Source organism: Trichoplusia ni, chromosome 2 (genome assembly GCF_003590095.1).
Source record: "Trichoplusia ni isolate ovarian cell line Hi5 chromosome 2, tn1, whole genome shotgun sequence".
Lineage (NCBI taxonomy): Eukaryota > Metazoa > Arthropoda > Insecta > Lepidoptera > Noctuidae > Trichoplusia > Trichoplusia ni.
Genome location: NC_039479.1, coordinates 17,489,945 through 17,516,021, shown reverse-complemented (window position 1 = coordinate 17,516,021; position 26,077 = coordinate 17,489,945). Strand labels below are relative to the sequence as shown.

General features: G+C 36.8%; 5 protein-coding genes across 7 annotated transcripts; 1 reads left to right on the top strand and 4 right to left on the bottom strand.

Moving 5' to 3' along the window:
* Positions 1 to 254: 254 nt before the first annotated feature.
* Positions 255 to 2,097, bottom strand: LOC113508494 (testis-specific serine/threonine-protein kinase 6-like). The gene is made up of 5 exons (XM_026891567.1): positions 1,796 to 2,097; positions 1,100 to 1,708; positions 859 to 1,018; positions 508 to 636; positions 255 to 348 (listed from the first exon to the last, which is right to left on the bottom strand). Exons 1-5 carry the CDS (start codon positions 1,907 to 1,909, stop codon positions 272 to 274), a joined length of 1,089 nt encoding a protein of 362 aa, XP_026747368.1. The 5' UTR covers positions 1,910 to 2,097; the 3' UTR covers positions 255 to 271.
* LOC113508493 (testis-specific serine/threonine-protein kinase 1-like) lies at positions 1,412 to 5,791 on the bottom strand. Of its 3 annotated transcripts, none has more exons than XM_026891565.1 (6): positions 3,875 to 3,951; positions 3,729 to 3,800; positions 3,534 to 3,641; positions 2,674 to 3,451; positions 2,420 to 2,600; positions 1,412 to 1,497 (listed from the first exon to the last, which is right to left on the bottom strand). In XM_026891565.1, coding segments are annotated over exons 2-6 (1,086 nt in total). In that variant the 5' UTR covers positions 3,747 to 3,800; positions 3,875 to 3,951; the 3' UTR covers positions 1,412 to 1,496. The 3 variants fall into 3 exon arrangements, with proteins under 3 accessions (XP_026747366.1, XP_026747364.1, XP_026747367.1); XM_026891563.1 differs by lacking the exon at positions 1,412 to 1,497 and adding an exon at positions 1,961 to 2,031; XM_026891566.1 differs by lacking the exons at positions 1,412 to 1,497; positions 2,420 to 2,600; positions 2,674 to 3,451 and adding exons at positions 4,379 to 5,153; positions 5,256 to 5,791 and having other exon boundaries at positions 3,572 to 3,641; positions 3,875 to 4,008.
* Positions 5,792 to 5,868: 77 nt separating this feature from the next.
* LOC113508487 (ER degradation-enhancing alpha-mannosidase-like protein 2) lies at positions 5,869 to 9,985 on the bottom strand. The gene is made up of 8 exons (XM_026891558.1): positions 9,738 to 9,985; positions 9,109 to 9,405; positions 8,624 to 8,867; positions 8,219 to 8,369; positions 7,840 to 8,019; positions 7,294 to 7,550; positions 6,747 to 6,991; positions 5,869 to 6,635 (listed from the first exon to the last, which is right to left on the bottom strand). The coding sequence occupies exons 1-8, from the start codon at positions 9,836 to 9,838 to the stop codon at positions 5,924 to 5,926; spliced, it is 2,187 nt and encodes a 728-aa protein (XP_026747359.1). The 5' UTR covers positions 9,839 to 9,985; the 3' UTR covers positions 5,869 to 5,923.
* Positions 9,986 to 10,815: 830 nt separating this feature from the next.
* On the top strand, positions 10,816 to 15,104 carry LOC113508488 (cyclin-A2-like). Its single transcript, XM_026891559.1, has 7 exons — positions 10,816 to 11,188; positions 11,258 to 11,538; positions 11,807 to 12,011; positions 12,529 to 12,752; positions 13,067 to 13,271; positions 13,569 to 13,894; positions 14,153 to 15,104. The coding sequence occupies exons 1-7, from the start codon at positions 11,045 to 11,047 to the stop codon at positions 14,265 to 14,267; spliced, it is 1,500 nt and encodes a 499-aa protein (XP_026747360.1). The 5' UTR covers positions 10,816 to 11,044; the 3' UTR covers positions 14,268 to 15,104.
* A 750-nt stretch (positions 15,105 to 15,854) lies between these two features.
* On the bottom strand, positions 15,855 to 25,827 carry LOC113508498 (tumor necrosis factor receptor superfamily member wengen-like). Its single transcript, XM_026891574.1, has 4 exons — positions 25,435 to 25,827; positions 24,506 to 24,986; positions 22,694 to 22,819; positions 15,855 to 16,051 (listed from the first exon to the last, which is right to left on the bottom strand). Exons 1-4 carry the CDS (start codon positions 25,450 to 25,452, stop codon positions 15,990 to 15,992), a joined length of 687 nt encoding a protein of 228 aa, XP_026747375.1. The 5' UTR covers positions 25,453 to 25,827; the 3' UTR covers positions 15,855 to 15,989.
* Between the last annotated feature and the right edge of the window lie 250 nt (positions 25,828 to 26,077).

Below are 26,077 nucleotides of genomic sequence, written 5' to 3'. Positions count from 1 at the left end.
TATCCATAATCCTGTTCCTAACACGTTGTGCCAAATGTTATAAATGATGTAAGCCCTCTACGATAGTCCCTCGTCTTCCATAGGCTTTATAAATACGAGTTATAAACTAGTGAGTGAATAATTTCACCGATGTATATCATTAAAACAACAAAGTCTTTGTACAATTACGTATTAAAACAATTTTTACAATACCTTAATAAAATATAAAATATAGAATTTTAAAAGTTTAATAAATACAGAATGAACACAATTACTGATTTTCATTTTTTTTTTAATATTCTTTATTTTCAAATAATTGTTGTGATTTGTCATAGAGTGCTTCAGAGTTTTTCAATACTTTTAAGCCCTCTGTAACAGAGAAAAACATATTTACTTTATGAGTAAGTACATAGAGTAACTAACTAAGCAGTCACAGTAATAGTATCAACTAATTGAATATATACCTTATTACAAGAGCCATACGGCCCATTTTCGTGTAGAGCAGATTACAATTATAAAGTTAATTACCTTTACCACGTCCTTTGCGACGTAACTCTGCTATTCTTTCGACCTCACTTTCTTCTTCCGCTTCACGTTCTCTCTTTTGTGCCTCCTCCTGTGCTTGTTTAAGCAAGGATTCTTCTAAAAATGTTAACTCTATAAAATTCAATACATATTAGTTTCGAATAATCACTGAAATATAAACCAAAATCACTTTGAAGCGTCTCGAATATGGAACATAGATATGTAGGGGGAAGTGTCTCTAAAAACCTTGTCTTAAACTGTTAGATACCTAATTTATTATGTCAAATAATGCCTTGCTGTCCTTTCTACATTCCTAAGTTCCACGATCCATTGGAAGAAGTGATAAATATTTACTAGCAAGTCTCGGGTCCATCCCAATCCAGGGCCCGTTAAAGATGCTTCCAGCGCTCGGTCGGCTTTTGGGATCAGGCTCCATCAGCTGAGTTACTTGGTGTTTGCATTCCGACGACAGTTGGTTGACTACACTTGTACGAAAACGCCACTTACGCATCACCTTACAGACAAATAAGCTTCTTTAAATGTGCGTAAATAAAAAAAAACTAATTGATGCATAGAAAATGTTAGGATAGAGTACCTGCTTCTCATAAAGCTTCTTGACAGACGTCTCATTAAACGGCAGTGCTTTATTAAGCATCGTGTACAGAATGATGCCGAGGGACCACATATCCGCAAATTTGGGTAAGTAGGGCACACCCTTCAAAACTTCGGGGGCTGCGTAGGACAAAGAACCACAATACGTCTCGCTCAAAATGTCGCGATCTTTGGACCGCACGTTACGGGCAAAACCGAAGTCAGTAATCTTCACGTTATAATTCGATGTTATTAATATATTTTCACATTTCAGATCTCTATGTGCAATGTTCATAGTGTGTATGTAGTTAATTCCCGACAAAATTTGCCGCATCCATAGCCTGCTCTGATTCTCTGGCACTGCGCCGTTTTGTGTCAAAAAATCTAGCAAATCGCCGTTTTCTGCGAAACGTAGAAAAATGAAGTATTTAGCGCGCCGTTGAAATATATTGGACACATGCACTATGTGAGGGTGGTTGATTCTTATCAGAACATCTAATTCGCGTGGTAAGAATTTAGTGAGGTAGTCACGAGGGGCTTGTGCTGTGTCTATCACTTTACAAGCCATTATAGCGTGCCGAGTCTCGTCTACCATATGTGTCGCTTTGTAAACCTGCAAAAAGCGTAATTTATTTTTTAAATACTCAATTTACTAGATTAACTTTAACGGATGTAAAAATTCGTACATATTTTCATTTACCTTAGCATATGAACCTTCTCCGACCATTTTCTCCAATATAAATCCTTTTTCTTGTAACACCATGAGATCGGATTGTGTTGTGCTAAGATCTACCTTCTCGGTAGCAGGACCCATTTATGTTACATTCTCAAACAATTATTACTTCATTTTCACTTTTAACGGTAACATACTGTACACAATTTGTAGTGGGGAAATATTATGGTCTATAGATATTCATTTTTAGTGGAGTTTTTGTACTGTAAATGTTGAAATGTACGTATGTATTCAGGTATCTGTCAACACATGTCATATTTATGTCATAAAGCAATATACCAGTCCTAAAGTGACAAGACCTCAATAACGAACCTATTTTAATCTTGCCTCGCGTATTCGGGAAAAGTTGCGTTATCGCAGTCATAAAAGTAAAGCGGGATACCCACCCGAAATTGTACATTTATACCTGCCTACTCGAATACACTAACGTGTTCCAGTAAAACAGAAATGGCTAAGATTCCGTACTAATAGATTACTATTATAATAAATTCGAGTTTATCGAAAGCGGTCATGAGCTGTTTACTAAGATATAGTTTGATAACAAATTTGATAGCTTATTTTAAGATGTAAATTAATCATAGTCGTTTTTACCAGGAAGTTGTCGAGCTGTTAACATCAGGTTTTACTATAGATGTGTCCGGCACGCCATTTACGTCTTTTGGTGGCTCTGGTGGTTTAGGAGGAGGAGGTTCTGGGCCTTCCAAATTCTTTTGAAGTTGAAGTCTTTCCTCTTTCGCCTTTTTATAAGCTAGAGTCTCTTGTGGCGTCCATTCTAGAACAATATTCTCACATTTATAGTATTCTCGAAATACTTTCCTATATAATGACACAAGAATGGTATTTACCTAATAATCTCGAGTCCATCGCTATCCACTCGCTGTTTATAATATGATCAATTTTAATTCTGTTCTGAAAGTTCGGTTCTAACATTAATGTCACCAACCGTTTACAATTGTCTGAAAGGGCATCAACATATCGTGAGCGGAACTTCCAATTTCTATTAATTTGTGCTTGATACAATTGTTTTATATGTTTGTCCTCGAATGGCATTGCTCTATTCAGCATAACGTAGACGACAATTCCCAGCGACCATATGTCTGTCGGCTTGGGGAAATACGGCGAGCCCTGCAATATCTCTGGGGCTGTATAAGATAAAGAACCACAAAACGTCTCACTGTGAATGTCTTTTAGTTTTTTGTCGACACATGATCGTGCAAAACCGAAGTCTGACAGCTTCGCGTTTTGATTAGCTGTGAGCAAAACATTTTCGCACTTAATATCCCTGTGTGCTATTTCTAGTTCATGCATGTATTGTACGGCGAGCGCTAGTTGCCTCGTCCAAATCCGAGCTTGATCTTCTTGTACGGCGCCTTTTTGCAGAATATACTCGAGAAGATCGCCATGCTCCATGAATCTCATAAAAATGAAATATTTATATCTTCTTTGAAATATGCTGTGAGTGTGCACGAGGTGTGGATGGTTCAATTTTATTAACATGTCTATTTCTCTCGGTAGAAACTTCTTCACAAAGTCCTTCGGGGCTGTGTTTGTGTCTATTACCTTGCAAGCCAGCACAGATAACTTATCTGATTTCGTAGGATTTTTGTATTCAGCTAGATACACCTGTTGTTTTTTCGAAAATGTTAAATAGCGTGAAACACTAGTAAAGATAAGATGTGACGAAAATATAATTATTAAATGCTACCTTAGCGTACGATCCTTCGTTAACCTTCTTTATCATTTTGTAACCTCGTGTAGCCAGAGTTAATTGTTCAGATCCAGTAAGTCTTAGTTCTTCTTCCATGTGATGAGCCTATAAGAAGTATATATAGTTTCAAGTTATTAGATTTATTGATTGGTACATGCATACGAGCATAGTAAACAACACATTTGTACCCACCGCAGATCTACCTTCCATCTACTTTTTTTGTTTAGACGTTATATTGGCTAAAGACTTTATCATTTCACTTGCCTGAAAAGATAAGAGAAACAATTATAACAAATTTCTGCATTTAATTTTAACAAGACCACACAAATACTAGTTACCCTAAACGCTGAATCCCTTGTCGGTCCTTCTAAAATATCGCCTTGTCTCTTATGTGGAGTATGACGAATTTCCGAAAGCCTTTCTCGTTCCTCTTTTGCGCGCTTAAGTGCTGCTGCTTCTACTGCGTTTAAAGCTATCGGGGAGCAAGTTGAACAAACAAAAGAAAACGTTTACTTACTATAATAGAGTATTGAAAACCTAGTTGGAATTCTACGGAACTAAAAGGATAAGGTGTTTTTTTTTCGAATATTAGGCCTTATAACTCGGAAGACTTAAAGTCTCATAGGTGTTGGCTAGTCAGATCTAATGAAAACCATCGACACAAAGGAAGAACTCGCAATAAGTTTTGAAAACTAGATTGTTTATAAATAACTATTATACAGTACTCATACAACGCAGGTGGTACCCAAGGCATTACGGTATGGAGACAAAAAAGTCGTAAGCCCGGAGCTAGGTTAATGTCAGTATTAGACATAATAATTAAGACTCCTCTATAAACTCACTCGTCAGTCTACTATCCATAGCAATCCAATCAGAGCTGAGCACCTGTGTGGTGTTGTGGCGAAGTCCTGGATCAGGCTCCAGTAAATGCTTTACGATGGTTTTACACTCGATCGAGATGACGTTAGCTACTCGAGACCTGAACCTATATTTTTTTCCCATTTGCTGCTCATACAATTTTCGCATTCGTGTGTCGTCAAATGGCATAGACTTATTCAGCATCACAAATAAAACCACTCCCAAAGACCAAAGATCTGTCGGTTTAGGCAGGTAAGGTTTACCGCGGAGGATCTCCGGGGCTGCATATGACATCGACCCGCAGTACGTCTCGCTCAAAACAGTATGATCGTCTTCATCCACGCAAAACCGCGCGAATCCAAAGTCTGATATTTTAACGTTGAAGTTCGCCGTCAGGAGGACGTTCTCGCATTTAATGTCGCGATGCGTAATTTCCAATACGTGAAGATATTCCAAGCCAAGCGCGAGCTGCCGAAACCAAACTCTCGATTGGTTTTCTGACACGCAGCCGTTTTTTAAAACATATCCCAATAGATCACCGTTCTCAGTAAATCGCATAAAAATGTAATACTTTGTTTTCCTTTGAAATATACTGTGTACATGAATAAGATGCGGATGATTCAAGCGTACAAGTACATCGATTTCTCGTGGCAAAAACTTCACGACGAAGTCTCTTGGAGCTTTCGAAGTCTCTATGACCTTACATGCGAGGGACGCCTTGTGGTTTTCGTCTTTTCCAGCAAATTCAGTTAAATATACCTATTAAGCAAATAATAAAAAGTGTAGGTGATGGATAATTTGGGTATTCCAATGAATAAGTATTTACTTTCACTTTCAAGTTGTATGTGGTACGGTAAATACCTTAGCATATGCTCCTTCACCTAAAAATTTAAGTAATTTGTATCCTTTCGCAGACAATGTATTTTCTTCAGATACAGTAGCTTTCAGATCTGACATGATAACATAAACGTGCGGTAAAACATCGAGCACTCTGCTTCCCACACACCACCTTCCAACGCACCCTTACGACTCGCTGGTAGGCTACTCATATCCAGAGGGTACGTAGGCATTTTTATGTTTTTTTTAAATCATTTTGTACATACTGGAATTTTATTTACATTTTTTCATAGTGATTCGGAATTGTCAAAAAGTGTCAGATCTGACTTTATGACGGACGCTGCTATTCTTATTTCTTTTTCTAAGTACTGTTTAACATGGCAGACTAAAAACACAAAATATACTTACTAAAGGCATTTTTTGACTACTTGTTTGGGATTCCATGTATTCTATTTATCTTCATAACCTCTATTATCACATGTATTGTTAATTTCAAATCGTCGTATCGATTCGGACCCGAAACTATTATATTGCAATTATTAGCTATAATGAGCGATGGAGGAAACTATGTAGGATACGGGGTCTTAGCGACTTACGATTTACATATGTTTATAACGCAAAAATAAAAGGTACCAGAGATGTGTCAATAAATATTTTACTTCAACAGAAAACAAAATAAATTACGTTTACAATTACAATTCAAGATGTTTCTTATTTAGGAACTCTCCAGCTAATGATATCCTCTGTAAAAACGATGGCGCTGGCGTTAACAGTAATTCGTATTTGTTATAGTCCGGGTGAGGTGGATATCTATTCTCCTTACGTATTCGTTCTAACATGTGTTGAGGCTCACATTTCGTCTTGGATTTCCAATCACTGCTTAAAAAGTCTTGTATAACTTTTGGTAATATTTTAAACGTCTCCTTAGCTTTCGTTTCGCTCGGCGTCTGCAGTGGTTCCTGTTCCGGCTGGCTTTGTGGGACAATTATATCATCGACCTCAAATTTCCCTTCATAGTTAGCGGGAGTATTATTTTCGGACGACGACGGAACTGTTTCTACATCAGCTTCTGGAATAGTACCATTATAGTAACTGTTGATACGTTCTTTAACTAAATCTCTAAGGGTCGATTCATTCTTTGTTTTTTCTCTTTCTGTCCCATCAATGTTGACATAGCCAGTTCTCGTTTCAGTCTTTATAAGAACTTGATTTTGATCAACTTTTTCAACTGTTCCTTCTCCTTTGATTTCTTCTGGAATACTAGCTTCTTCTTGTTTAGGTTCAGAAGCAACTGTTTCATTTTTTGGATCTTTATTTTCTGAGCCTTCTAATGTCGTCATGAATTTTATATTGTCTTCATCCTCTAGCATCTGATATATTCTATGAACCTCACTTATATTAATCCTGTAAAAAACAGCTAGGTCAAAACAGCAAAACATTCTATCCTTCTCTTTGCATCCTAACTCCAAATTCCATATAGATTTCATTATAAATATTATAAAAAAAATATCTTACCCTTGTCTAGCCTCATGGCAGCAGTAAAGCATAGTGGGATCAATCGGATGCGCTTCAGTATTGAATATATATCCGCCGAGATCCACAATACATTCTCCATTGGGAGTGTTGATGACCGTGCCGTGAACGCCAGGGTTGTGGATGAAGTTGTCAGGATCAAACAGTAGGTACAGATACTTTGTTGTTTCGGCAAGGAAAAACGATTCCATGCGATCCTCTTTCCGGTGATCTCTTACATCTTTGATCTGGAAATAAAGGGTTAAATATTCACTTTAGATTATAGAGCTATATAGGATCCTAATGGATTACTGACATGACACAGCAAAAAGATAATTTAAAATTTGATCAACTTTTTGCAAACTATAAAATGGGTTAATATGTAAAGCATAGCAGTTATATAATATCGTATTTTTAATGCACACCCAAAATTAATGTTAATTATCAACTGGATAATCATTTTTTATATTGCATTCCTTTGGGATAGTCAAACCGTTGAATTAATTACTGTAAATCAATAAACAATCAGGAATATTTATCGAACGCTTACCGTAGCATACCCGCACGGCGTCCTGGCACTATGTTGTATACTCCTTAGTATATCTTCTCCCATTTGCAACAGTATCGGGTCTCTGGTATCTCTATACAGATACATGATGGATTCAATGAGTTCTGGACGTAGAGGGTAGCTTTCTCGAGAAGATGAAGCTTCTCCCGTACCGAGATTGTAAACTTCGGGTGTAAAACCGTACTGTCTCCATACGCTGTGATAGTTGTGAATTATACGCATTGCCGTGTCGCTTTCACCTGGCAGAAAATTATGCATTTTCAGAGAATTAGTTGGATAAGAACAGAAAAAGCAGTGCAAATAACTAGATTATGATCTTTCCTACTTTTTAGTGTTGATCCACTATCCAAAATGAAAAACCTAAACATTTGGTAAGTTTGTTTTTGAGACACAAATCACCACTGCAACAGATTTATGTCAAGAGGTTGACTAAAGACCCAAGATCCAACTTGGCTTTCATGCCTCAAAGTTTAAACTTTACATTGTTATTATATATTATGAATATAGTTTATTTTTTATAATACTTACCAACTAGACTAAGTACACCAGGCCAGTACGACTCTAAAGATTGGAAGACAGGTAGAGTGACGTGTCCCCGCAACATTGTAGCCCACACGAACCAATCGTCTTTCTTCAAATACTTTTCTATTGCCTTACGCGCTTCCACGAACATCGACATTAGTTCTGGCCGTTCTAATAGAATTGCACCTGAAATAGACCATCACTACATAGTATATAGCAATAACAAAGTCGTTTTGTCTGTCCCTATAATTATCCCTTCGAATGCTTAATCTTTGGAAACGGATTTTGATGCGGTTTTTTTATAGATAGTGATTGATGAGGAAGGTTTCTATGTATAATAACATCCATTAAATAGTGGAGAAATACATGATGTAACATATTTTACCTTTGACTAGATATTCATAGTATGAGTCCACTCCGCCACCGATGCCTGCATCTTGCGCTGTCCATCGGCCCGTCATGACGTCAATGTGGTTACCAACTAAACCTATCGGTGACTTCGAATGGTATAATGCTTGTAGTGCATTGTATGCTACCTGTAATTAGTTTTATTACATTGACTGATAAGCAAAGAAATTTGTTGAACTGAGTACAGGTGGCAGTGATGATGAAAGAAAAATATATTTTACTAGCTGAACAATAAAAGTTTTGGCCTAAAAGTAAATTTTAGGTAATGTTTACTGTCTCCTAGACAAAAAATCTAACATCAACCCCTAGGTTAGAATGGTAAATAAAAAAGGTGGTCTGTGCTAAGTCCTTGTAATAAGTTTGTATATGGGCAATATCATACCTCTTCATATAAGGGGTCTCCTGTAAGTCTGCTTAACGTTCCAAACTCTATAATGAATGTTCCCACTCCAGCGGTACAAGTGACACTGGTCTCACCGGGTGGTACTCCTGACCTCAGGTTTATAGTGCCATATGGCATGCCAGTAGTAGTGTCGAAAGCCGCAATAAGTCGCTGAGCTACGTCCTCTGCTAGGCGCAAGAGAGGCCCATTACATGGCCAACCTGGTTCTAATTTCATACCAGTTCTGGAAATTGTATTAAATACAACTATTAGATATTTGGTTTAAATAGTATTTTGAGTAGAGTTGGTTAGCTTCACTCATTCCATTTTAAAATTGTTAGAAAAAAAATTGGAAAATAAAATAATTAACAGAAAAAAGACATATCTTTGATATTAAATTTTCAAATAATATTGCAATGATTATGAATTATTTATGCAAGTAATATATGCATTTTTTTACTATACTAAAAACAGTGTATACTTACTTATGAGATAATAAATGAGCACTCAACAATCCTCCAATAATTCTAATATTAGTTTCAAAAACTGACACATTAATATCAGCATCAAAGTTTTTCTTTTGTAGTACTATATCAACCACTCTATTGAACTCTGTGTAGTTACCCATGATAGCTAATGTATCTAGGGCATCTATGAGGGTTAGAGAGTAGCTGCCCCAAGTATCTACACCGTCACAGCTGAGTGGCCGCAACTCGTCATATGGATATGCATATCTTAAGTAACTGTCGTATGCATGTTGGAACATGTCTCTGACTTCTTCCCTAAAATATAAAAAAGTAAGGGTTAATTGAGTTACTAAAAGAACTTCAAGTGGCATTGGTCACTAATATACAAATACTAAGTAAAGAAAGCCTAGGAATGTTTTCTTTAAATAATAGAGTATTCAGAAGATCTTCAATTGAATAAACTAAAAGAACTAGAATAAGTAAGTCACTGCATTTATGAAAAAAATCAACAAACCACACTCGTTTGTTAATACAATTTATTTTAACTACAAGTGATTAAAAATCGGAGCGAAGTGGCGAATACCGGCTACTTGTAGGTGAGTAAAGTTAACAAGGCAGATTTAACAATCATGATAAACTGTACTTACCTCAGTCTCAAAATATCTGACTTCTTGTACACTCTAACAGCAAAACTTGAATCACAGCCATACCAAAGAACAAAACACAATGTTAATAGTAACTTTGACATATTTTAAAATTTTCTATTATGTTAAGTTCCCTCATATAAGTTTACTAAGCCATACAATTACTATTAGGCCAGCAGTGTTTAACAAAATACCAAATATACCAATGTTTACTAGCTAACTGCTCAGTAAAATGATGAAGTTGGAACTGTCATTTGACTTTTGACTGACGTGGTACATTGCTAAGATATAATCGCTTTTATGAGAATATTTTAAGGTTCAAAATTATAGTACCGAGTAAAATGGTTATGTCAAAAACATATGTCGCTTACTAGTTTTGGGTATCGTGTGATTTAAGTAAGATACTTTATTTCATAAATCAGCAATAGCTTGAAAGACAGACCGGTATTCAGGTTGGATAGACAAATCGAATTTTTAATTTGTGAATTTCATTTAATGGTAAATTAGTATCAAAAATTTATGGCTATGAAAATTGAAATAAATTATACCTTGCCGGAATCCACATTACTAGATAACATTATTAAAGAAATGTGAGCTGGTCGTTTGAACCAATACACTTTAAATTCTACATTTTATAATTCGAGTTGTGTTTGACCGATCCAGTTTAAGAATTGTATTTATATGAGTACAAATGAACTACTATCACATCTTTAAATATCAATCATGTACTATTTTTCATAAAACTTGTTTCAATTTTACGTTTGTATAGGCGAGTGTCTGCTTATTACAGTAAGATCTGTAAGGTTTAATATGACACTTCTTTTATTTTAAACTCGTCTTGTTTCTTTGAGAATATAAAGTTCAGATTTTTTTATCGAAATTGTTATTCGTTTGATAAGTCGTATTTTTTGAGAAAACCGTTGCATTCTTGTGGCAAAGACTAAAACGGCAAAAAGCATAGAGGTTTCTCGTTTCCAGAGACTAAGCTTTAAGTATAGACTTAATTCCTGCTACACGGGATTCCATTGGTTCAAATTCAAATTAACATAGACAACAGAATAACGTAAACTGCAACAGCTGAAACTTCTAAAATGTCTGTTGTCCGTTGACGCTTCGCTTGCGTTTCGAGGGTGGATTTTGTCTCAAACGGCGATTTTCTTTAAAACTACTCACAATATAATCTCAAAATGTGTCTTTAGTTTCTTAAATTTACTCAGTTCCGCTTCGGTTGCCATTACTGCATTCGCATTGCCCGCGTTAAGCTGATCTGGTTACTAGTATTTCGTTGAGTGTTTACGGAAGCGAGGGCAATGGCTTTTAGAATACACGAAGATCAAGAAAATGCCTCTTTGGGGCTTAGAAAAGACAGTGCAGATGTATTTACTGCAAACCAGCGGCGTGCCCTTGGTGACCTCAGCCAGTTCGCGTGCAACCAAAGTCGGAACATAAAGCTCGTGAGTATCTTCATTTTGTCAATAAAGCCCAGTTATTGTTCTGTTTATCTCATATTTTACGTTTTTTAGCCGGGATTGACGAATGGACCTTGTAAAGTTCAAGATGATAACAGGACAATGCGCCAGATTAAAAATGAAAAGAACATTGTACCACCTGTGGCGCAATTTCGCGCCTTCAGTGTTTACGAAGACAAACCGACGGAGGCTGAGGTCAAAAAGCGGGAGCACACGTTCAAACCATTCGTCGCTAAAGAAACTAAGAAAGATAGCATTTTCATCAGCAGTGACGTGAAAGGTCTCTGCCCACAAGTTGAGAAAAAACCAGATCGGCTCACAGAATCGTCAGTTCGGTAAGTTTTTGAAAACTAACCTCTATTTGTAATGTTTCGTACAAGGAATCTTTGTGTTTTAAATAACTTAAGCCCTAAATTATGTATTGTATATGATGACGAAATTACAACTGTTTGAAACTTGCAATTTAAAATTCTTGTGAAAAAGTTCAAGATTCCAACAGTCAAGCAAATTACATTATTCAATTACTTTAAATGTTTCTACAAACAAACCTTAAGCTACTCAATAATCAACCATAGTGATTTAATGAAGTTTCGTCAACATTAGGCCCCAGTTACAAGAAAAGAAAAATGTTGTGGAATCTCCAATGTCAGTTGTGGACACCAGTGTGCTCTCTATGTCCATATCGAAGAATGAAAGCCAGATCATTGATGATGAAGACGATGCTACCACAGCTCAGACCGATCGGGAGATGTTCTTCCATGTTGTTGAATATAGACAGGACATCTATGAATACATGAAGGAAATTGAGGTAATGTTATCTTATTGAGACTTAATTCTTAGTTTTGAGGTTCTAAAGTTACTTCTGAAAAAAGTCCCAAACTGTTTTGTTAAACATATTAAAACCTTAAATCTACCTACATCTTTCTAATCTTATATTCTGAATAAAAAACCATCCTCAATTCTCTGCTACATTGCTAATGTTATAATGGTTATTATTTTGTTTAGTATTATTAGCTTTTTTTGTGATATCAGCAAACTAAATTTTGACCTTTGTAACAACAAATTAGGTCAAGTTGTTGTTAGTTCTAAAGTCATGTCTTAACCTAGAAAAAAGTTGCAAAGGATTACATTTCTTTTGTGAGTGAAAATGTTTTAACTCAATTTTTATTAACACTTAAAGAGGCCACATTTATAGTTCAAAGTATTAAGTCAAACAAACATTTACCGATGATATGAAGTACACATTAACTGCAGATAATGTTGCTATCAAACCTAGCCATAGCCATATAGTTTTACACAAATACATTTAAGTTGTTTTATTGTAGGCTAAGAACAGAGCCAACCCTCGCTACATGCGCAAACAGCCTGATATCACTCACATCATGCGGTCAATCCTCATTGACTGGCTCGTTGAAGTATGTGATGAGTACAACCAGCAAAGTGAGACTTTGCATCTTGCTGTGTCTTATGTAGACCGCTTCTTGTCTTACATGAGTGTTGTGCGTACTAAACTGCAACTTGTGGGCACAGCTGCAACTTACATTGCTGCGTAAGTATTGAAGGTCATTTATGTTATGGCATCATTTAGATTGCTTGTAAATAAATAAAAAGAAAACATTTTTTCTATATTTGATAAGTGAATGTATTTCTACTTGTAACTTGTCTCAAAGTGAGACTAAATCAGTAGACTTAAAACAGATAGATAAGATAATTTGACTAATAAATTTGTTTTGTTGAGGGATCTGCCATCCACTTTCTCTTCTTTAATCTAGCCTTTTTCTGAGCTATGTGGGTGTGTCAATATCCTCAGTTCACTTTTACAAGTATACTAAAACAGACATTGATATTTCATTATCATATCAGGAAATATGAGGAAGTATATCCCCCAGAAGTATCAGAGTTTGTGTACATCACTGACGACACATACACAAAGCGCGAGGTCCTGCGTATGGAACATCTTATCCTGAAGGTCCTGTCGTTCGACCTCTCGACACCGACGTCACTGGCCTTCCTCTCCCACTACTGTATATCTAATGGACTTTCTAAGAAGACATTCCATCTGGCTGCTGTAAGTAACAAATAGGATATTATTATTACTTAAACTTTAAGAATGATATACACACTGTACATGTTACTATTCTATACTGAATGCTATACTATTCTATACTACACTGTACATATCATTATACTATAAGTAATCTTAGATAGTGTTACATGTTATGATCCCTTTTGTGTGCTTCAATCAAACAATATTTTGAACTCTGTCAATAGGGTAATAGATAGCACCTACATTTTAGTAGGATTTCCTTCCTGTTGTTAGTCTAGTTTTGAGAAGATATGATAACATTAACTTAATTTCGAACAGTATCTGGCTGAGCTCTGCCTACTGGAGGCAGACCCATACCTGCAGTTCAAGCCATCGATCATCGCGGCGAGTGCTCTCGCGACTGCCCGTCACTGCCTCCACTGCGACCGCTGCACCGGGGAAGAACGTGAAAAGGACACGCGTGACATCAAAGAGGCCCGGATACATTCGTCATGTGCCGCGGCCGCGTGGCCTGCAGCCCTTGTGACCTGCTCAGGCTACTCTCTAGATGATCTCGACGCGTGTCTACGTGAATTGGCACGCACACACTCGCACGCCTCGCAACAACCCTACCAAGCTGTGCCAGACAAATACAAGAGCAACAAGTAAGTTAACTATGTAAAAGTTGTAAATATGATAAATGCATATCTGAATTCATGAAGAACTAGCTATCAAGAGCAATAATGGACAATCGTTAATCGACTGTTCGTCTACAAAGTAATTATTTGCATTCTTCTAGACATTCATAAGTAACAAAAAATAAGGTATAACTATCATAACCCAGCACAATTGCTGTGCTAAGAATTTGTGCCAGTCACTAAAGTACAGCATTGACAGAAGTATTTACAAAGCAATATTTTCAGATTTGACGGCGTGTCTACAATCGAACCTCGTCCGATGTTCCCGGTGTCGAAGTACCAGCCGCCAGCGCCGGCGAGCAACGCGCGCCCGCCTGCCGACAGCACACGAAGCAGCTAGTAACATCACTCGCAAACTAACGCGCTACTTTATAGGCAAATGACTTTTGTGTGGGTAGGATGAGTTATCCGAATTAGTGTTAATGCAGCACACGCTAGTTACGTTATTTGCTCAGGCAGTTGGCTATTTCAGTTATAATTCTATTTTTACAACTTAATGCAGTCGCTCGTAAACAGTACAAACAAACCAAATCATGGCCAGTAAGGAATAATGAGTTTGTCGTTATATTTTTTTGGCCAAAGATGTACATACACAACCAGCTATGTATACTTCCTTTTGTCGAACTGAAATAATTTAATTTTAAAGACTTGATAGATCAGGTAAACGCTTATAGATTAAATACTAGAAACTACTTAAGCGACGCTTGTGTTATCGGGATATGATTAACTAATGCAGATACAACAGCTGAGGGTGAGTACTAAACATTAGATAGTATTCCTAATTTTATACTTATAAGACTTTGCATTTGTTCTATTTTGATATAAATGTTTCAAATATTATGTATAAGTGATTGGGATATTCTGTAACTTGTTATGCTAGTTTTAGATTTAACATTTTCCTATGGAAATAAAAACTTCGACTTCTGTTAGCATGTGCGATCTTAACGTAATGTATTGTGAAGGTTTATTGACGAGTGGTCCCCAGGCAACAAACACAAATTTCAAATCGTTCTAAAAATATTATCAAGTATTAAATAAAATAGTCAATGAATCTTTCAAACAATTCTACAATTTCATGTATTATCAATGTGATCTATTTTGTATTCTTATTTTAAATCAGCCAAGCATTTGTCAAGACCATAATTTTATGTACAAATATTAAATATCCTCAGAAGTCTTCCTCTTTTTTCAGATCTTACTACTTCGTATTCATTGAAATTCCACATTTTTTCACCATGAAGCAGTTCTTACTTAAAATTACTACGATATTAATATGTACCTTTGTGGTTTATAATTGGCATCTTATAACATTTAGTAATATTACATGACTTCTTTTTTGATCGCGATTACTATTAGAATACAATTGGTTACGATTTCATTATTCTATACCAATTAAAAGCATTTCAATGCGATGTTTGTTAGTAAATTATTATTTTTGAGATGTAAGGTATGTTTTTAATATTGGTAAGTAGTTTTTAAAGTAATTTAATATAATATAATCGATATTTTTCTCCAGTTTTGTAAATGGAGGTAAGTACGAATACCTTTATTGGTAATATAATATTTTGAATAAATTATTTGTTTTATTTATAACTACATGGTCAAGTTCAATATTTCCATAATCAAAGTTATATCCTGTGGCTATTATTTCATCTCAAAATGGAAATTACTGGTTTTGCGCACGAAACAAGACTAATATCGTAAATACTAACGCAATATATTTATTGCAATAAAATATGAGACGTTTGTGTAAATACTGCATATTACTGGTTATTATATCGTGTAGGATATAAGATGTGTGCTAGACGAGGTACGGTCAAATCTATTTGGAGATCGTCTGCGTCAGCGCTGCGACGCGCTGTCGCGGTGCGCCCCAGAATGTGAACCCGCTACACTCAATATTGTACAGCAGAAATGAAGAAAACAATTAACACCATGAATCCATATATTTTATATTAAGAAAATATTTTTTTCTTATTCCTTTTCTATCTTGATGTGCGAGGTCATTTAAAATAATTAAGATATTTGTACTGTAGATTTACTGAAGAATGATTTCGGTGGTTCAAGAGTTGTGCTTCTCCTGCGTGTACACATTGCCTAAACCTTTCTTGATTGAATTCGGACCTGGAACAAAACAAAACGACCGTTACATAAATTAATGCACACTTACAGAATTTGCAATTACTCCCTAACCGCCCATTTGTGTTATAAAAAGTTCCTCTGCATATAGAAGGCAATGCTAATTGCGGTTTGTAGCGGCCATATTTGAACTTACGGCATGTGCGCGTGCGCATGGCATTCTAAACGGGCTCCAGCTGCAGATATTATTCGCGGGCAACCTGTCGTAAAATCTTACGAAAAGAAAAAATAAAGCTGTGGGTAGCCTAGCAATTCCGTAGGAGTGTAATTTTATGTGTGGTTAATGAAAACCAAACTTGTTTCTTACAGTAGCAAGTTCATATAACTACTTCGCATTAGGTATGTATTTGCTTTTGATCATTAAATGTTCAAAGTAGATATTTCCTTAACAAATTAATTGTGGAAAACACTGTTTATTTTGTAAGTTTCGGCGTTCTGTTTTATATAAATAAAGTTGGCAAGTAACGCGAAACGTGTTAGAAACATCCACACGCCGTGTATTTCCAGGAAGCCTTAAGCTAAACACAGATATTCCCATTTCAATTTGATTTAACCTTCAAACACTCGCCAATTCTTCGTTTCGTCTGATGTGCGAGACTAACAATTTAAATCCTATTTGAAAATGAGTAGCGGCTTGAGCGTAAGACGCGGTGCATAAACATAATAAATCATGTGCCGTTCAGTCTGTGTGTCGCGACGAGATATTTGTAGCGTGATAAGAGGACTCCACCGTCTACCGAGAACGAGCCGCGCGTGCTTTTGTTTTTGTTTTTATCGTTTTTTAAAACATCATTCACAGAAACGAGATAGAGAGCCACAAATAATTAATTGAATATGAATTTTAAAATACCGTTTTGTTTATCGGAATCTTATTGCATTCTATCAACAAGGAACTATCGTAACGTTTTATTGGCCCTGACTTCCTCCCGCTCGTATTCTTGCTATATTATATTGATCTTGTCGTTATTATGTACGCACGTGTTTTGAAAATTAATAAACAAGCACGCATCTACGATTCGATGGATGCATACAAAATTATATTTATCACCTTGATATCGAGTTTGTTTAATTTTGACTTGCCCATTACTTATGAGTTAGGTAATGAAAGTGACCTTTAATTTCAGTACTTATGAGTTGATGCCACACGTGAGAAGGGGAGCACCAGTTTGATCCAGAATTAGTTTGCTAAGTATTTCATTCATTCTGCCTCGAATAGTCCATTCAGTTGATTTTACACAACTAAGAGTGGTATTACTGGTAATTACGAAGGCATTAAAATAGAAGAAACGAGGACACAATTTATTTATAGCTCGTAGGAAATTTACTAAAACTCAATATTAACATGCGAGATAGTATTCAATAATACATAAACGTACACAATACCGCCCGATGTTTATAAAATATTAAACATAGGATTTTATTTATAACAATATAGTGTTATTGGCTTCACGCTCGTGCATGTTAAAGAATACCACCATAACGAGCCTACGAGCCACTTCCGGAGCCCCGAAAGGAAAGGAAATTCACTCGCAAATTTGCCATTCCGTGCACGATCGTGACATTGTCCCGACTGCTCCACTGTTCCCATGCTATCCTAGTATTATTATCCTACTTATCAAGCTTACGCGTCTAAAATAGACATGTACCTACTAATTATACCCATTTTTAATATACTGAAATTTGATTATGGATTGTTACCATTAAAATAAATGAAATGATCGATGCTTTTTTGTTTGTTTGTTGAAGTTCCATGCTGTTAATAACATGTCACATGGCTTATGGCTATGAAGTACTATGTAGGTATAGTTTTGTTAACGCGGTTCTGCAATAATTTAAGGAACTGACTAGACTTGGAGTCATTAGTCAGTAAAATAATCGATGCTTTTTCGTTTTTTTTTTTGTGAATTTTTATGCTGTCAATGAATATTTGTGTAAGTGGTGCCTTGATTATATAAAGAAGTGTCTAGTTTTGGAGTAATAAGGTTGAGTATCATAATTCATGTTAGCTTTACGAATCTCTTAAAGTCGTAAAAATAATCAAAGCAAGAAATTTAGCAAAAACTGTCAACCAGCATCACTTTTTCGCCTGAAATACTTTGTTGCGGAGCTAGATTCGTCAGATTATAATTACCCATTCACCATGACTTCATGGCAACGAATCAATATTTCAAACCGTGCAATTAAAAGACTAGACTTGTCTGTTGGCACTGTGACGAATGGATTATTCCGACGTCGCAAGTATTTTCAAATCTACTGGGCCCCGATTCTGCTATTTTACAATAGCCGATGAATGAATGGCAATTTGATTAATTTGAAATTATTTCTATTCTCTAGGGTAGTATTTTGCCAATACAATAATTGGAAGTAAATTGTATTGACCTTGAGTGTACCGTCCTGTACTCAATTTACATTAAGTGAATATTCATCGGCTGTTGTAAATAGCAGAATCGGCGCGAGCTTTTACTAAAATCATGGATAAACGTTAGACAGATGCATCTCAAACCTCGCTGCCTGCTAGCTAGCTAAATTAAACATGCTTTAATCCAGTTAGTATATTTATGATAGATGTATAAAACAGATAGTGTGGAATCTGATGGAATCTATTTATTGACTGCGCAAACATCGTGTGAAAGGAAGCTTTTGGGCCATTTCCTGGCGGTGAGTGAAATGGGGCCGTGCGTTCCGTGACGCATGTTTTTACCTCTGCATCCGTTTATAATTATGTCTTTTTTATGATTGGGAATCGTATCTTTTCTAGAGGCCTAGAAGTTCAATCGAGACAAATGTCACTCTGTATGAAAACACCATCAAGACATGCTGTGATTTAACACCAAAGTGTGTAAGAGTATTGTAATTTCTTGTACCTACCAGTTATCAGATTTTAAGCATATAAATAAATTTGATTTCATAATAACCGTTTGATTGTTTAACATTTTATAGTGAGTATAGAAACATTTGCCAAAAAAATCCTTGACTTGTGTGAGCAGTTCCTGATAATTTCTAGAAATCTCTCTTTAAAATAAAAAGAAAGACGGGTCAGAAAAATCGTGTTCATTATAATAGTGAAATGTACTCTCTAGTTACTAGAATCTAGCTAGATAATAGTCTAGGTATCTCTGGTAGGCAACCACTGAAACGCTAGTTCTTAATTAAGACCTTTCAAAATACGGAAACGATAAAGTTACGTTTGTTGGTAGGCAGTGTTAGTATTTATCTACATTCGAGTGCTGGCTGGAGTTCGCGCGAATGTTTGCTTTGTAGTTTTAATTACAGGCACGTTTCCAGCAGCATTTGTTCTTCGGTATCGGGAAACCTTTCAAGAATATTCTTCCTTGTATAAATCCGTTAGACGAAGTTCAATCCATTACTTACGCACCTATAATATATAGGTATATACCTATCTATAATATAATATTAAGTGTGAAAATTTGATAAATAATATCCTGTCGGTATAATAATGTCGTTAGTTACTTATTTTATACCGAGAATATAGAATATACCTCTAGACAATTATCACGTTTCTTTCCTTTAATGCGCATTTATAATTTTGAATAAATAGGACGTTTCTCTATAAGTAAGGTATTTACGTATACTTGACATTAACTATGTGAGGCTATTATAAATCGTGTCTGTTTGTCAGAAATCCCGAACAACTATCATTTAACCGTGATCACGATCTCTGTGACGTGACTCGACTTTCAGTTGTACGCATTGTGTCCATTGTAACGAACCCTTACGATGCAAACAAAAAACTCAATAAATAAATATTTACATTTTCTGTTGCTTAAAGTAATTGGTGTATAAACGGATTAATAAAATATGGGTTTAAGTTCAGACAATACTTTTTCAAGAACAGAAACGTACAACCGACTTCAATTAAAAACTACTGAGCCAATCTTGATGAAATTTTTGATCAAGTTCAAAATCTGAAGTAACAAATATAAAATGAAAGTCATTAAAATCAAGGAAGACCAAAATCCGACAAAACTAACGTTGGTGCTGGCTAAACGCTTATGAAACGAAAGCCTTTAAAACCTGGGTACTCAATTTTGTCTTCGCCACTCAGTTATTATAGAAAACTGAACGACGAACACATCACCTGGAACTAAGTACCAAGGTAATAAATCTTACGATAATAAATAACTGTAACTTTCGCAACGGTTATTCTCGCACCGCAGCTGTAATTGAAAACATGAGTTCCACCGAAATCATACGTCGATCCAAGAAACGAGACCACACTTTGATCCTTTATCCCACGACGGGCGACGCGCCTCACAGAATAATAAGTTACGGAGTTCAATGCACAAGGTTGCGACTACAACTACTAGCCCGCATCTAATTCTACTAGTTCGTTATTATAGCCGTATTTAGTATTAAATGCGCATGATTCTGAGATGTGTAAGTAAACAGTTTTTTTGCGGTGGCTCATTACCTTGCATCCCAGTTTTTGTCTGGTCTAAAATTAGCTTTCCGGCAAACCGATAGTAACGTAGCGTTAAATTGAATTTCAACTTTTAAAATCTTAGATGACGGTGTGGTATTTAAAGAAGCACTGACTGTAGGTAATTACGAATAGTGACGAATGGTTGATTTGTATATGTTGGTCTCTACGTTTCCTCTTGAAAAATATTTGTGTCAGCTTGCGGATTGAATAAAAAATATTTATCTACAGTTCAACATCCTAATAAATTATCAATCGAAAGGGATATTTATTGTTAATTAAAATTTATTGTTGTCAAAAATCGGTAGAAGCAGGAAGTGTGGGCCTTCCCGGCGGCGCGAGTGAAGCCAGGGAGCGGAAGCAGCGGCGGTCGCCCTGGCGACAAGCTTGCATTACAAATAACCCTCTAATGAACACACGTGCGTTAGTTACTGCCAGATTGGGTCGATTACCTGCCGAAGCGGCCAGGATTATCTATCCTAGTTGGTTAGAGAAATGCAGTTTCACAATCGATAACTTATTGGAATGCAACAGAGGATCGGTTCAGCTTTGTGTTGCGTATCGTTCGCTTATCCTACCAGCCGCTTGGTTATCGAATTTCACCTTTGACATTGGAGGACATTATGGGTATATGCGAGAAAATAGGTACCCTCTGTCCTCAGTCCAAGTAAGGTTAGTGGGTGGATGAGACCCAACTGTTTAATTCGTCATGCCATCGATTCAGCCCATGAAAAAATTGAAGTTAAAATTTTCTGGCACAAGGCCTTAGACAAAATAAACGTTGGCAGCTATTACCAATTCTGAAAGTGCCGTAGACACCAGATGCGGTAAAAATATATTTAGTTTGGCCTCTTTCGCGAAAATCGCTTTATTATAAACAAATAACGGCGGGAAGGAAAGGCACTGTGGGTTTGCCGTCATCACTCAATTTGTATCCAGTAGATAGAATCGAAAAACAAACTAGCTGGCTAGATTTCTAAGAGCTATCCTCTAAGGGTCACCGTTTATTTTTCTTGGAAAAAAATAAGGTATGTTAGGTTCCCAGTTTTGCCCCAGGTAAGCAACATGATAAAGAAATTATTTACAAACACGAGGGGCCAGTCCAGGTGCGTGCCTTTCTCGCTTTACAAACCGTCTGTTTTTATGTTGTTTATGTTTACACGATGAAGGTAAAAATGTGTTGCTGGTTATTTTTAGGTCTGTACAGATGCAGAACTTATGATATTAAACATATTCTTAAACACTTTTATGTCCTAAAACAAAACAGTATTTTCTCGTACGCAGATAGTTAGGTATAAATAAGCTATGAGCTACGCCAGTTTTGTGTTTTGAAAGGCATTTGCAGTACTTTGGAAAGCGGGCATTGCAACACCATTCCCGTTGTCAAAAGTATCGGGTATAGAATGAATAAATGTATCGACAGCGCCATTAAAATTTGATCGACATCGAGCACACGCGCGTGATGGCATCCCGCGGCCTCCAAGCATCGAATCGTGGAGCCATATACCAACAATTAGGAACAAGGCGCTTGGCCATTGTAGGACAATGCGTAGCGGTTGATACGATATTGCATCGAGTATCTAGGCAGGTGCTCAACACAAGTGTCTAGTTGTCTAGCGACATACTTATCTTAAGTGATGGAAGGGTTCTACACGCGAAACTTGAGTTTTAATTGAGGTTGGATAGTTAGGTAAGGAAAAACAGTTTATAAACACGTGTGCATCCATTCATTCGTCCAGATTTAAGCAAGTGAAGAACCTTTTTAAGTTAAAACTATGCATAAAATTTAGCAAACTCAGTCTTGGGCAAGTTTTTTGGATCTGATAAGGATTACTTAGAATTATGGCATAAGTACACCGAATGTGACCTCGAGGACGTTCCGATCGAAAATAAATAATATGCTGGCGCCATCGCCAGACAGACGCAAGCGCAGCCCACGCCCACACGAGCCCGTATTTTAAACTTGACTGGGAATGGCGCCAGACACCGCAGCGAGGATCCACACTCCCGACCTGAGCGTTAATGAGAGTTATGACCGCGTAAACATTCCCTTTTTAGGCACGCTTTTGTTCTCTGAACATTCAAAGCATCTTATTTGTAGCCAAAATTAGACAATCGTTTAATTACTTCGGTCAGAACATTATCATGCAGCTCATTACCGACTATGCTTATGTTTAAAGACGTACCGAGTAACGCCTCTTTGCCCACGTGAATGTTGCAGTAGATGTGGTGGTCGGCCGCCACGACTGGCTCCGCCGACGTTTCGCCTCCCGCCTCCATTAACTTAAGTTTCGCTGTCAAATCTTGTACATCTGAAATTTCAGGAATCAACATTAATATACCAATGCGTCATGAACAACACTTGCAGGAAGGTAGTTATGTAAAGGATTGGCGGATGAAGAAAGTAACTGGATTACATTATTACAGTTCTAATTTTGGAATAGTCCAATGCAACGAAAACCGTTAGCTATTGTTACGCGTGCGGTCCGCTACGCAGGTCAAAATTAGTAGCGCACATGTTCAAACAAACTGGTATTGTTTACATGGGATTGGTGCGCGCGCGCCGCTGTAGAATTGGGTTTACGCCTACGCCTGCAAGCTTAGCTTAGATTTATGAGTTTTTACTTCAATTATTTTGATTGATACTAAGATGTACTGGGACTTAGGTCAGTACGTATTTACGTGGTGTTTTGGGTGGAAGCAGAAATTTAACGTATGCAAACGTTTGCAATATTGATTCGTTTAGATAGCCTTGTTAGTAATTGTAGATCGATAATCGATTTTTTTGCAAAATGCACTCTAGGTTTGACAATAATGTCACATTTCCTTTAAAATATTTTTGGGTACCATCTACTTACTAAAAAAATAACCTTAGGCGAAAATAACAGAAACAAAAACTGAATATGCAGAGGCGATTGCAATAACGCCCAATAAGAACTAAAACCGTCTTTAAATAAATAATTCGCATGGTGTAAACACGTTGGACGCGGCATAACTTGTGGTTTATTTATTCAGGATGAACGATCAGCTCGCGCGACCTCCGTGTAATGTAGTTTTTATGATCCAGACGCCGATGACGTCTGCCGCATATCAACAGTAGTGTCCGTAGTCAGTGGAATAACGAACTCTGTGGGTTGTCTACTTAGTCCGAACAGACGCTAGTTTGGTAATAAAATCATGCTCTACAACAATAAAAGCTTTGTTGTAGGTAGGTACAGTGACAGTGACGAAGAGAAGGTAAAATAATTACATTCTGTACACTTCGGAATTGGTAGTACTTGTGATATATCTCTGTTCCGATATATTTTGCAGCTTACGCTGGTTTTCATAACGATTTAAAAATAATCTATGCATTTCGTTGCTACTGATGTTTCATTGCTTCTACTTCGTTAGCTTGAGAAAATTTCATTTGCATTGATCCATGCTAATTTTATAAATGGGAAACTAACTGAGCCTGTCTGTTTGTTCCGCTTTCACGACTAATACGTTGTACCCTTATTGATAAAATATGGTTCGGATTACTTTTGATCCCTAAGGAAGGACAGAGGAAGGGTGTCACATTCATAAAGGAGGAGATATTTTGAATGAATTCTCTGGTGAAACCTAGCTAGTCTCTGGATACTTTATTCCACTCGCTTTGTATTGCAGATGTTTGATGCTAGCTGCATCATAAAAAGGATTAGGTCATGATTATTAGTGATGCTCTTAACGAACGACAAAGCACGGATCCGTCATTAAACTAAGTCTAATGATTTCTCATAAGAGTTTCTGCACAGCTAGTGAAGCAACAATTGTCATTGAATGAGGTAAGACTGCTGCCTTCTTGTCAAGCTTCGATCAAGTTGCATATAATAGAATAGCAAATTTTATTAGAATAGCATATTATCCTGGCAACTTGAGACATGGAAAACAAACGCTTTGAAAACTTAACTCGACATGAACAGCCAGACAAGTACCTTCTAAAACCAGGTACACTTAAATAGGATGAGATTCCACACCTGACTTTAGCGCCTTCTTAATAACCTTCCACTGCCTCGCATGGTACAGCGACATGACGAGCACCACGACAAAGAACACGATGCATCCACTCGCGGCCAGACTGAGGCTGGTCGTCTGCAGGTCCCACGTCACTTCATCGTTACTAGGAGTCACTTCACTATCGTAGTCCACATATTCGTACTCGTAATCACTGGGTACCAGTTCACTCGATTCATTGTCTTTTTTATGCACCTGCTTAGGTGTATTGAAGGGGGAGATTTGGGCTTCATAAAGCGACTGGCAGATAGTGTCCCGGTGGATTTCACACGGGTATCTGACTACCAGTCGTTTGGCGGGGTCGCAGCGGGTGCATGGGACACAGATGCCGCGCTGCCGGTCCCACCAGCTCGAGCCGCGCTCGCACGCCTCGCCTCCCCACACGGAGCCCAGAGCCAGTGTAGCAACCAGCCAACACAACTTGCTTATGTCTCCTCGCATTACCTGTAACGTGTGCGATACATGTATAAGTATTGTGCCATCTATGTGGCAAGTAATTAATAAACAGCGTTGCTTGTACACCTGACTGTAATATGTATATTGGGTAAGAAGCTGAGTGTGATTAAGTCGTCTGGATATATTTTTTAAAGTAAAGTCTACGTAATTAAAATCAAGATTGTAAAAAATAATTAGATAAGACAATCATCAAGGTTCATCAACTAGACAGCCATCTTCAAACATTTATATCATATTTTTACAAGCTCAATAAAACCGACTGTTCCAATTTTGAAATTTAATACCGTTTTTATAGTTTCATACAAATCTTATGTGGTTATAGATGCACTATTATTATGGTGATCAATTATTACCTAATTATTGAACCACAAAAATATTTAAATTATATCATTATTTAAATTAATTAAAATAATAATAGAATATTAATATTCATTACCTCCTTGCTTACACTCATGTATGCTGCCTAAGTATTCATGAAGGACCACATCTCAATATGGAATAATTATGTTCGTTTAGAAAGCTCACTTTCACCGATATCACTGTCGTATTATTTATTGTGAAAATTGCATAAAACTTCTGTGTTAAATCCATTAACACTTTGATTAATCACCCAAACGTCCACAATCGTTGTCACTGGAAGTTGAGTATTAGAAGCGAATAGCGAGCGCAGTCGATGCGCTGTGTTTAGGCCGCGATCGCCGTACGTTCTGCGCTGCGCGGGAGACGCGGCATCACATTCGACTGTTCCGAGAGTCCCCTATCCCTCCTCCCACGCAGGATGCGCGTACGCGTTAACCGGCAATAGAAAATGTGTACACTAGTTACTAGATCCGATCGACGTTTCTTTTTAACCGGTATCTGATTTCTAGCGATGATCTTTACTATCTTTGAAATGAAGGCTCATTAAGGTACAACTTATACTTGTACAACCTAAAGTTTACTTGATTTGGAGGTTTTGAATAGACTGATAATTCAAATAGCTGACGCTTAAGTTAAATATAACGACTAGAAAATTGTATGTTGCAAGTGTGTCCGTTATCCATAACGATATAATTTATGCATTGCTACAGGGTCTAATA